Below are 13,387 nucleotides of genomic sequence, written 5' to 3' on the forward strand. Positions count from 1 at the left end.
CAAGGTATTGTTACAGGCCCTCTGCTGTTCCTTACCTACATAAATCATTTAAGAGACAATCTGAGCAGCCGTCTTTGTTTGTTTGCAGATGATGCTGTCATTTATCATCTAGTAGACTCATCAGAAGATCAAAACAAATTGCTAAACGATTTAAAAAAGATATCTGTATGGTGCAAAAATTGGCCCTAAATAATGAAAATTGTGAGGTCATCCACATGAGAAATAAAAGGAATCCATTAAACTTCAGTTATACAATAAATCAGTCAAATTTAAATGCTTAATACTCAACTAAATACCTAGGAATTACAATCAAGAACAATTTAAATTGGAAAGAAGACAGAAAATGTTGTGGGGAAGGCAAACCAAAGACTGATTCTATTAGCAGGACACTTAGAAATACAATTTCTCCCGAGTGACAGTATAGTTTCCCTTATCAATCCTTTGAATGGTTATGGTTTTATACACGGGCGTACAATTTCCCAGCACTTTACAAAACAAAACTCAGGGAAAAGGGCATGTTTTGGAAATATCTTTGATGTGCAGCAACATGTACGCTGCATATTTTTGTATTACGAAAACATACAGTGGAATTCCACCAAACACTGCATGTTACTTCCTGAATCATTGAAATAGAGATTTCGATGCGCTTTTGTAAGCCGTTTGTAGCTCATATCACGTGATCTCGCCAGCCGATGACAGCGGATATTCAGAGCATAGGGCACGTGATGTAGTCAGCCAACAGCAACATCACTGTTAAGTAGCATGAACACACAACAGGGAAAGTTAATAGATTAAATTAAAATACATAGTGTTGCTACAAAAAAAGCTAAGCTTTCGCATATACTGTTGATCTATTTTGCACGTGTTACACTTTAAGATATATCACACAAATGTGCCAGTAAAATTTTTAATAATGACATAAATGTTTGATCTTCAGGGTTCGAAATTCTTCTAAATGGCTCGTCATCAAAGAGTTGATTTTTAAATGAGAGTCAAACGCTCTGTGATTTAATGAATTCATGGTACATTCTTGCACATAGTTCAACTTACGTAAAAGGATATTTACTTTGAGAGTAACGCTTTTCAAACCACTATTCGCAATATTTTCCTGCGACCTGTTAGAAATAGGTTCGTTTCAGCTCTTGCTAGAGAGCGCAGATAACAGGCAGACACCGCGCTTGGGTAGCTATCATGATGTAGGAAGCCCGTATGTACGTACGTGAAAACATTGAAAGATCATACATTATGTCATAAAATAAACAAGACATCAGAGGATACTGCAAGGGAATCGGAATTTCGTAAACCATATTAAAATGTGCACATTTAAAGTGCATACTTAAAGGGCACATTCGTATGTGGAGATTCCCAATGAAGTAGACCTCGACCTGATATTAAGCTTTTCAGTGTGGTTTTCGGGATGTAAATTTTCTTGTAGCACCAGTACTGTATTATATCATGTTTGGTTCTTTATTATGGCATAAAGGCATACGTGCTAGAAGATGAAAACGTGAACTTGAAATGAAGCGAACAGTTGAAACTAGGCAGTACTGTGGAATTAAACATTTCGTTTCAAATACATTGACTACCTCTCCGGAAAAGGTTAACAAAAGTCAAATTTCTTTAGCAAACAGAAAAATAGCTTCATTGTTCCGCAAGGTGATTAATGCTTGACTGTCAGAAAGGTGGAAATAAAATAAAATCTGAAACTAATGACACATTTCAGCCTTCCGTAATTATGTGAATGTGTTTTAATTCACTTGATAGTTCCCGGCCGCAGATCTCCGTTTTGTTTTCATTTGACGTAAGAGTAAACAAAGGAGAAACAGCAACATCACTAAATGTAAACACGGGTCACCCACTATACCGTATTTACTCGAATCTAAGCCGCACCTGAAAAATGAGACTCGAAATAAAGGAAAAAAAAAAAAAATCCCGAATCTAAGCCGCACGTGGAATTTGTGACTCAAAATTCAAGGGGAGAGAAAAGTTTTAGACCGCACCTCCAATTCGAAACAAAGTTTGTCCATTGTAATATGAAACACAATTTAGGTCGAATGAATGACTATACAGCTACAATAATTTGGTTCGAGACATAAGCTTAGCAGTTAAGCTTTACCAGGTAGCCATTGCTATGCGTCAGGCGCTCCGTCCATATTTATACCGGTACCCTTCCTTTTTCACGTGCTTCGTCTGGTTTGAATCGATTGCTTATTTTGCTTTGATCTGATAAGTGCCGTTTTCTTTGTTATAGGTGTTTACGTCACTCTAAGCTGAAAATGCATTACTGTACTGTGTCATGCATTGTTTATCGCATTCTGATAGTGCCTGTTTACGGCCTGTCGCCGCTCGCGGCAGGGCTTGCTTTTGTGCGCGCTACCGCCGCTTACAATAAAGAGAGAGAGAGAGAGAGAGAGAGAGAGAGAGAGAGAGAGAGAGAGAGAGGAATCGTCTCATTAGCGAAACAATGGCAAGAGACTACTATTTGTTGTTACTTACACTGCTGCTTTCTTTGATAATGATCAATAAGAACCAAATAAGACACTGTGTATGATAGAACATGTTCTGAACGAGAGTTAGGCGAAAATTTTTCTCCGTTTGAAAATCTTTGCGGCCGCTTCTTTAGTACATCAAATTCTGCACAGAAATTAGAGTCATCTTAAATTTAAAAATCTAGTCAGTTGCCATGCTTCATTTCTGACTGTATCACTATTAGGCATAAGAATAATACGAATATAAACATGACACGATATGTATATTCTTCCGCGTTTGCTGTTGTCTCACTCTAGTTTCATAGTTAATTAGGCAGACAGCATTTAAATGAGATAGCAGCAAACACAAAAGAATACATGGCAAAATGTTTATATTCATATTATTCGTATGGTGAAGAGAATACTGCATGTGATTCACATTTCATCAGGTTCCTATTAGCAACCATCTCTTCTCACAGGTAGGAAAAAATTCAGAACGTAGAGTTGGCCATATTGACAAACATCCCAAACAGTCTTGCCAGTCGGATTTTCGTAGTACATTGACATTCTACTACATTCGAATATGAACAATACGGAATTTGTATTTACTTCGTTGGATAATGTATGAAAATGCAGTGGTCGAAACTCGGGGCGGAGCAAAAAAAGCTCGTCTTCCACCTTTTTTTTAAATTTATTTACTGGCGCAGAGGTTTTGGCGCCAGTATTTATCTTTGTGCCTACAAAGCATGCCTCTGTAGCGCTACATATATTCAACGGCAGAAGTTAGTTGCGGCGGCACCTACCAACATTTTTCAGAACTTCCGCTTGCTTTGCACTCGATTCTAAGCCGCAAGCGGTTTTTTGGATTACAAAAACCAGAAAAAAAGTGCGGCTTAGATTCGAGTAAATACGGTAACTCAGACTGCTCTGCGCATCAGCCCCGGATCTACATTTGCGAACCGGGACAATACTAAAAAGAAATCGAATTTTCAAAATATGTTCATCTTGTAGCGCACATCTTTCTCAAAAGCCTGAAACATAAAACATATGTATTCGAGGAAATGTCAGACATATTATTTGGTCTTAGGTATGCCAAAGTGCAGTGCCACGCCTCTTGATAAAGCATTTTTTCACCGCACGTCCAAACTAAATTTAGGAGAGCGTAAATTGAAATGTCCTGTGGTGCCTCTCCTGCTCCAAGTCGGCCGGTTTCACAGCCTGCCCCTCCTTAAAAAATCTCGCAATTAATAGCGGATGGGATTATTTGTAATCGAGAGAACAAGAACTCTTCAGAAAATCTGAACTCTTTACTGCCTATTAGTTAATAACTTGATGTTTTGTGTGACATAAAATTAAATGTAGGATATATAAAACCAATACTGACAAGAGAGAAGCAAGAAATTACACATTTCTTCAAACCTTGGCTCCTAGCATTCTTTCCTCTCAAATCTTGCTGCAGCTTTACATGGCGTGCTTTCCTTTCTGCGAAAGAGTCTATTACCTCATCAAAGTTCGTCAAACGTTTTGCTTCATGAAAAATTGAAATGTTATCTAATACTGAAAAAGCTGTTAATACAAATAATACCCAAGACTGGTGTGGTTTCTCGATCTGATTATGTCTATTTTGTCACTGTCTGCTAGATAAAACAAAATAGGCCTTTCTAATATGGCAGCAATTTTGTAACACACCAAATAAACGAGACTGTTTTGGTACAAATGGCCATTTTTATAACACGACGGAATACAATCCAGTAAGTACCAATATCAAATGCATATTAGGTCTACAACAAGCAAAAAGCTTTATGTTAGGAAATAGCTTCACATTTCATTCATACACACCAGCTTCTCAAGCATGAGATCGAAAAGTAGTATTATGAAATTTTTATATAAATTTGGAATCCTCTTATTCTTCCATAATTTGTGTGATGTCCCCATTTCTTCTCCTTCCTCATTCTAACAAACAATCTTGTCATCACCAATTCTGTAGCTATTTCTGCCACTGTCAAAATTTGTTCGCTGATTAGTTTCACTAAACATGCCAGAATCACAGGTTTAGCTATACCGCGACTTTTTTTTCCGATTAGGCGTTATTACGTGTTCGAACAACACATTTTCCGCGTTACTTCCAGAATAGAACTTACGCGGCTGCTAGCCGGAGACTGTACTGCTGGTCCTTACTAGTGTAGCGATCTGGTCGAAAATTTTCTGTCAAAATTTCATTTTCTTGGATACACCTAGACGATAATATGTAATCTTTCTCAACTGTTATTCCTGTCAGTCGTTTATTTCCATTCTGGTAGTCTGAATCTACGGATTTCGTTAGTAATTATAACAATGCTGATCATTTGCAAACCCAATCAACCACATAATGAGACAGCGATTGGCATTCATGTGTTCGGCTTTACTGCCTCAACTCGTATAGCTCCGTCCCCTTTTGTCTGCGGTAAGTTTATTTCTAGATGCGACGAGGATTCTGCTGATAGAGACATCACGTACACTATGCATGCATTCAAGAGTCAACTATGATTCATTCAGAAATCAACTTATAATGTGTTCAAAAACCAACAGGTAAGCGTTTCAAAATCATATGAATAATCCAAAAACAAAGATGATGTGAGTTACCAAACGAAAGCACTGGCAGGTTGATAGATACGCAAACAAACACAAACATACACACAAAATTCAAGCTTTCGCAACCAACGGTTGCTTCATCAGGAAAGAGGGAAGGAGAGGGAAAGACGAAAGGATGCGGGTGCCCAAACTCTTTGCCTTTACAAAAAGCTTGAATTTTGTGTGTATCTATCAACCTGTCAGCACTTATGTTTGGTAAGTCACATCATCTTTGTTTTTAGATATATTTTTTCCACGTGGAATGTTTCCCTCTATTATATTCATATGAATAATCGATAGACAAACGTGCGCTGGGCGCTAGGTGCTTTGAGAAACAAGTTTCTTTCCTCAAGAATATGAATTTGGCACCCCCTTTTCCCGGTAGCATCTAGCTGCATGTTGCGACTGCTTGCACAGCCAACAGCCACATTCCTACTACCAGAAGCGGGAGAATCTACTGCTCAAACGTGACTCAACTGCACATGCGCATGAGCCCGTGCGTAACTGCTAAAACAAATCGAATGTAAACAGTTGCGACTTCACGCTCATTGGAGGCAATTTGTTGTTATGAAGCACTGCATAGTCTTCCTAAAGCCTTTGACACATTTTCAATTGGCAGACACTTGCATGAGCACTGTGTGTCGTTGTTGTACATGGCGCATTTCCTTTGCAATTTATGTTATTTTCGTTTTTTCTCTCGTTTATGTTTTATTGTTGAAGTATTATTCTGCAGTAGCGGGATACAGTAATGTCCTTTGTTAGAGTATCGGTTCTTACCAGACAAAATTACAAAAATTTAACTGAAAACTAAAACAATGAAAAATTCCCAGAATTCTAAAAATATCCCGGGTTTTTCCCGGTTTTCTCCCGGATGAAAAAATTCCCGAGTTTTTCCCGGATCTCCCGGGTCGTATACACCCTGACTATCGCAAAATAGGGGAGAGAGTGTGACCGACATGATAAAGGATTTGGGATGATGTTGTTGTGGTCTTCAGTCCTGAGACTGGTTTGATGCAGCTCTCCATGCTACTTTATCCTTGGGATGGACATCATTAAAACAAAGACTTCTTCGTTGCAGTGGAATCTTCCCACAAAATTTCAATCACCAAATTTCTCCTCCAAATGTGAAAATATTTTGTTGACACTGACCTACACAGGGAGAAATGATCATCATCATAAAATAAGGGAAGTAAGGGCTCACACAGAAAGATATAGATGTCCATTTTTTCACGCTGTTCGAGATTGGCATAATAGAGAATTATTATGAAATAATAATGTCCGGAAGGTTCTGGTTGAGAATTACGAATTATTTAGGAATACAGGAGATGACTCACCAAAAGACAGAGGCGCTGCATTGTCGATAGGTACACGAACAAAACGTACAGAGCTTTGCTAGCTTTTGGAATGAATTTCCTTTTCCAAGCTTGCAGGAGAAACGTGCACAAAACCACATGCTTGTCACCCTATACTGTGCTCAGTTCGACTGCCCAGAATTATTGTGAAGCTGGTTCTACAGGCACTTATAAGTGTGATTTGCAGAGTATCCATGTAGATGTTGATGTAGCTACAGCTGACTTTAACATGTGAACTATCAGGCATAAGTGAGCGTGTACCTCTGTCTGTGCTGTCTGTTTTAAAATACTGGACAGACACAACGAAATTTTATGAAGTGTAGTCGGCAACACAAACTCAACACACTAATGGCTATTGCATGTAATACTGATTTCTAAAAATATAGTGGAAATTTCAGTCCTTTAACGAATGGCATACGTTGTCATTTGAAACTTGATATAAATATGCTGTTAGAGTGAAGTACTCCTGCATTATAACTATCAGCAAGAGTACTTATTTTTCACCATAGGCCAATGAGAAAATTTCTGCAATATTAGGAGTGGTTGCTTCAAACCATAAGGCACTCATTTCAGCGTGCGTGCGAGCGCGCGCGCGCACGCACTTGGAATATAGGGCATTGCTGATACTCTGTAAAAAAAAAAAAAAAAAAAAAAAAAGGGTGGCAGGGGGAGGAAGGGAGGGAGGGACAGATGGAGGGAAGTATTCAGCAACACAAATAGCAATGCAATATTTTAGTATTTCGATACGAATATACTTTCCACTTCTGCGATATTCCGCAGAGATAATTTTTAATCAAAGTGTGTAAAAATAACAATAACAACTTCTTTAAATTTAAATTTATTTAGCTTAGATAAAAAACAAACTTAATTATTACAGTAAGTCAGCCTTTTCCTTTTTTTTTTTAAGCAACAGGCTCTTGCAGCCTAAAACAATCACTGACGATTTTCCATTTGTCTCCTTCTGCTGTTATAACAAAATTCTGTTGGAATGGCCTTTGTGCCTTATCTTGAAATTTCACAAATCCACTAACTTGTACCACAAACGTAAGCTGACTAGAGACTGCAACATCTGTAATTCAAAGAATATTTTAAAAAAGTATAGTAGTTAAAGATAAACTATCTTACACAATACTGAGAAGCCAACACATGTTGGTGGTGCATATCTTTTTCCCCTCTAGAATTTCAATATTCTTTTATAAAAATAGAAATGAAAACCAAATAATTTGGACGTTCGCTAAAATGCTCCATTCGATTCATGTGATGCCTGTGACGTCACTGGCTAGTTCGCTGCTGCTACTGTCATAATGCTAGTTCACAGTGATGTATTGCTTTGGATTTTACATTTCAGAAAAGTGTTACAAATGGTGTGTAGTACCCAGGGTGTATAAGCGGACAAGGAAAAAAAATTCCCAGATTTTTCCCGGATATCCAGGTTAAAAAATATACTGCTTCCCAAGTGAAAATACACTTTTTCCGTGCTAAGTGGCAGTAGGTTTTCCGTAGATTTTCCATCAGAACTGTAAAACTTATCAATCCTTTGAATGGGTAACATTTTATACACTGGCATAGAACTTCCCGGCACATTAAGGGGGGGGGAAATCGAGATTGCGATGCCCTTTTGTAAGCCAATTATATCTCATGCCACGTGATCTCACCTGCCGATGACAGCAGATATTCAGAGCATAGCACATGTGTTGTAATCACCCAATCACAGTTAAGTAGCATGAACATACAAAGAAAAAATGTTAATGGTTTACATTAATATACATAGTATAGCTACAAGAGAAGCTAAGCTTTCACATGTAATACTGATCTTTTTTTCGCTTGTGTTATACTTTAAGATACACCACACAAATGTGCCAGTAAATTTAAAATAATGACATAAATGTCTGGTATTGTGGGCTTGAAATTCTTCTAAGTGGCTGGTCCTCAAAGTGTTAAGTTTTAAACGAGAGTCAAATGCTCTGTGATTCACAAAATTCATCCCACATTCTCACACGTAACATAATTCACCTCGTGTGAAAGGAAATTTACTTTGAAAGTAGCACGTTTCAAACCAGCATTCGCAGTACTTTCCCGAGACTGTTAGAAATAAGTTCCTTTTAGCAGCAGCCAGAGAGCACCAGAAAACAGACATTATTGAATGTGCGCAGCTGCGGCTATGTAGGAAGCCCGCATGTTCATATGTATAATGCCACACGTGGCAGAAGATGAAAACGTGCACTTGAAATTCAGCGAACAATTGGAACTAGCCAATACTGAGGAATGAAACACTTTGTTTCAAATAAACTGACTGCCTCAGCGGAAAAGATTAATAAAGCCAAAGTTCTTTAGCAAATTAAGAAAAATAACTTCATTGTTCAGCAAGGCGATTAATGCTTGACTGCCAGAAACGTGGAAATAAAATAAAATCAGAAAACTGAAGCTAATAATATATTTTTACCTTCTGCAATTATGTTAGTGTATTTTAATTCACTTGATAGCTCCTGGCCACAGAAATCTGTTTTGTTTTCATTTGATGTGGGAGCTGTAAATGAAGAGGAAAAAGCGAAATCACTTAACATAAACACGGGTCATGTGAAGACTCCCCCCCCACAACTTTGCGTATGCGCGAATCTGGCAGCTAGGGTGCACTAGAAATTTTTTTTCATTAGCATCTGATTGCTTGCGGCTGCTGCTAGTACAGCTAACAACCACACTTCAAGCAGCTGGAAATGGGAGAAGGTACTGCTCATACGCGAGTCAACTGTGCATGCACAAGAGCCCGCTGGCAACTGCTGAAACAAATCTAAAGTAAACAGTTGTGATGTCACACTCATAGAAAGCAGTTTATTGTTACCAAGTATTGCATAGTCTTCACCCTAAGGCTGTTGACATACTTTAGCTGTTTGCAGGTGCTTGTGCGCGCACGGCGTTTTGTTGTAAATGGCGCATTTCCTTTGCAAATAAAGAAAGTTTTATTTTGTTTTTTCTCTCTTTTATATATTATTGTTGCAGTATTATTCTCCAGTAGCAGGATACAGTAACATTCTTTGCTAGAATATCAGTTCTTACCAGTCAAAATTACCTAAAACTAACTGAAAACTGAAACAATGAAAAATTCCCGGGTTTTTCCCAGATTTCCCAGGTGGTATAAATCTTGAGTACCATACTGTACTAATCCATCTACAGAAACTTCTGAAAAGCTGTTTTTGAGTGTTCTGGAAAACGAGAAGATGTGCAAAATGTGGTTGCACTGTACCAGCAAATTGCCACTACATCAACACACAAGTTCATGAACTTAATAAAAATATGTTGCAGAGTGAAGTTAACATTAACATATCTCTGAGATACGCTCTTCCATTGTTACAACAGAGGATAGCAACTCCTCGTGAAAATTGTTGTTTTACGTAACTACGCGGTGAACCACCAAATTTTATAAGACGATGTCCATAGATAACTGGTTTGAATCCAACCTGACAGAAAATTTTAACTTATTTGTAAAATGACTCGACAGTCTTCTCAAGTTAAAACCAAATCACAAGTACAAAACTTCACCACACCGACCAGAAACAGAATATTATTGTGTTTTCCTTGCTGTTTGCATGCGCTTACTTTTGCAATCACTGTTCACACAAGTCACCTTAAAAAAGATATTTTCTAGTTAATGTGACTTTTTACTTTATTAAAAAATATGTTTTTATCTTCTTACTGTGTAACTAGGATCCTTATTGATTAAACTTTTGCAGTTTCATTATCTTACATAAATATGAAGTGTGCTTCTGACACTAATGTTAGTTTACACTCACAAACATCACAGCCCTTATATTTGTTCACATCCGTTTTGTACATTTTTTGTATCTCTCCATATTTTCTCATCATCCTACACCTCGTTGTACTGTGAACATATGGTTATATCTTCACTACTACTAATGCTTTCCGAAAAAGTGAATTTTTTGTTCCCAAAGTAAATGTATTTATCCTCTGTTGTCCGTTTCTCAGACTAAAACTAATACAAAGCTGTATACAGGGTGTTTATAAATGAATATTGGGGTTTTAATGATTTATAGTATTTATTATATTAAACTTACAGTTATAAATGATATGTAAAATGAAAGAGCAACTCAAACAATTTTACCAAGAACCTTATAAATGTTCAATGTGAGCCACACATCAAGGCTATAGCCGAGTTCTTCCCAACTGTTGGTAAGTGTGTCTTCAGTGATTGTAGCAACAGCTGCTTCAATCCAGTTTCTTAATTCAGGGAGGTCTGCTGGTAGCGGAGGCACATACACAAAATCTTTGAAGCACCAAAGGAAAAAATCGCATGGCGTTAGGTCGGATGAATGTGGAGGCCATGCGAAGCAAGCCCTGTCATTGGGACCCTTGCAGACTATCCAGTGCTTGGGTACAGAGAAGTTCAACCAATTGCGTACTTCACTGTACCAGTGAGTTGGCGCACCATCTTGCTGGAAAATGAAGTTCTCTGGCTCATCTTCTTCCAACTGAGGGAAGAGCCACTGATCTAGTGTATCAAGGTAAGAACTGCCAGTTACAGTAGGTTCACCAAAAAAGAAAGGCCCATAAACTTTCCGTGGGATACGACACAAGGCACAGTCACTTTAGGGGAATCTCGTTGCATTTGTACCACCTCGCGAGGATTTTCTGAGACCCAGATACGCACATTGTGAGTGTTAACATGTCCACTAAGGTGAAAGGTCGATTCGTCACTGAAGACAACATGATCCAGAAAATCTTTATCATCATGAAACAACATTTTGTTTGCGAAGTCTGCCGGCTTTAGAGCCTGTAATAGCTATAAACGGGAAGGACGTAACTGTACATGTTTTCTTAAAACTTTTCAAACAGTCGACACAAGAACTTGTTATTCACGACTAGCCTTCGGGACTGATTTTTTTGGGCTACGAATGAACGACTCTCTCACTCGCTCAACAGTCTCTCCACTAACTCTTGGTTGTCCCTTTCCCTTTACAAAGGCAGCCATCATCTTCAAATTGATGATACCATCTACGAATGTTATCATCACTTGGAGGATCAAAACCGAACTTCAGCCGGAATGCACATTGCACAGTAACTGCAAAGCACAAAACGCTTTCTGTTCACTAGTCGCCATCTTCGCTACTACTGCTGTCTAGCAGATTGCGGCGGAAACATTAGGCACTGCGCATGCACACTGATGCCAAACACGACTGTTTGAGTTGCTCTTTCATTTGACATATCATTTATTACTGTAAGTTTAATGTAATAAATATTATAAAGCATTAAAACCCTGATATTCATTTATAAACACCCTGTATAATACAGCCGACAATCAAAACAACTGCTACTATCAGTGCTTGCTAATGCTATTTTCGTATTTCATATAAAACTTCAAAAATATATGATCCCTCCACGTTTTGAACATGTGACATCCTTCACTACAGCTGAATGCACTATCCGTTGTGCCACAGAACACCTAAAGTATGCTGCGTCTCTGCTGAGTGCCTTCTAAACAGGAAATCAGCACTAAGTTTTACCAAGACTAATTTTGTTGTGTTTTGGGTCATAGCTCTTGACTGACAGTCAACAATTTAGTTATAATATACAGACACATTTGCAAAAGTTCTAAAACTCCTTTGTTTTGAGCAAGTTTAATGATGTTGCAAGGAGTGAGGAAAAGCATGTCCATCGTTGCAAATATCACTGCTCTAAATGGGTGAGGCATAAATGCATCAACTTTCGCAAGGCTTCCACTATCAGCATTCACATAATTCCTTTTTATTGTTAAGTAAAAGTTGTAACTGCATTTTCCATCACTAAACAGCTAAACTGTTCACAGTAAAAATAAGTAAAAACCCTGTAACTTCAGCTAATGCTCCTATAATGTGAGTATAGCTTCGTCTTACTCCTAGCCTGTGACGTCATCAGAGCATCATCCAGTAACACAGTGTTTTCGATCACATGACCAGATCTTGATATTTAATGATTTTTAAACTTTAATAACATAAAAATAATATATTGTGAGAATACTGACTGTAAATGCTATTTAAATGTTATAACTGATCAGAATAACAACAATCTGAACCACATTTTTAATACAGGAAAATAGCCTATTCTCCATGCTACTCTATTCAATCACACACAATTTAAGGAGCCATTGTACAGGCAGTGCTGGCCCATTGAAAAGCCTTGTATTCTTGAATTGTGGGAGTAGAGTACTATTTAAAACTGGTCTGTAGCATAGCCTTAAGTCCAGGGGCAGTTATGCTAAGATTGGAAGGTAAGAAACTGATCTGTAGTGCGGCTCGAAGTCTAGGTTAATAATTGCCAAAATTCACTCCATAATTATTAGGTTTTTCTTTATAAAAACTGAAAGCTGCCTTACATAACGGAGGAATCCCAGAAGTATCCTTGTCCAAAGACTGTACATCAACAATGAAAAATATTAGAAGGATTGCATAACAAACTATTGCAGAAAAAAATAGGAACACGAAAAACAATCTGAAAAAGATGTGAAAAGAATAGGCATTGCAAAGATTCCATGAATAAATGCGATCTATTTCATCACTGGGCAATGGAGAGCCCACGAAACACTCTTGACAACACTGGCACACAGCATATGAAACAGGAATAGAAACACTTTTTTTTTTTTTTTAATTCATGTCACAGGTGTATCTACTGTAAATTACAATGATCCAAATAAACAGCATCCTAACATTGGTGCTATGTAGCATCTCACTCAGAATGGACAGTATTTTGTTTCCTACTGTGAATGTGCTGTTCCTGAAGTGTTTCCTCTGCAAAACAGATGGCAATAAGGTGCATATAGTCTCGTTTGTTCTCAGTCAAAGCAGCTGCCAGTAGCAGCCGAAACACAAACTTTGACTAAAGAAGTGTTAAAATTAAGAAATGGGCCAGCAAAGATATTGTAATGTAAAATATGTACATTGTCTAACCAGAAAAAGAATAATTAAGTGA

General features: G+C 37.8%; 1 protein-coding gene across 1 annotated transcript in view; it reads right to left on the minus strand.

Annotated features, from left to right (window-relative positions):
- Positions 1-7,252: 7,252 nt before the first annotated feature.
- Positions 7,253-13,387, minus strand: part of LOC126260810 (NTF2-related export protein) — a 45,097-nt gene continuing 38,962 nt past the window's right edge. Inside the window, exon 4 of the mRNA XM_049958178.1 lies at positions 7,253-7,499. Within this exon, the coding sequence (XP_049814135.1) occupies positions 7,333-7,499 (167 nt within the window). The 3' untranslated portion in view covers positions 7,253-7,332. The remainder of the gene's footprint in view (positions 7,500-13,387) is intronic.

This window comes from Schistocerca nitens, chromosome 5 (genome assembly GCF_023898315.1).
Source record: "Schistocerca nitens isolate TAMUIC-IGC-003100 chromosome 5, iqSchNite1.1, whole genome shotgun sequence".
NCBI classification, from domain to species: Eukaryota; Metazoa; Arthropoda; class Insecta; order Orthoptera; family Acrididae; genus Schistocerca; species Schistocerca nitens.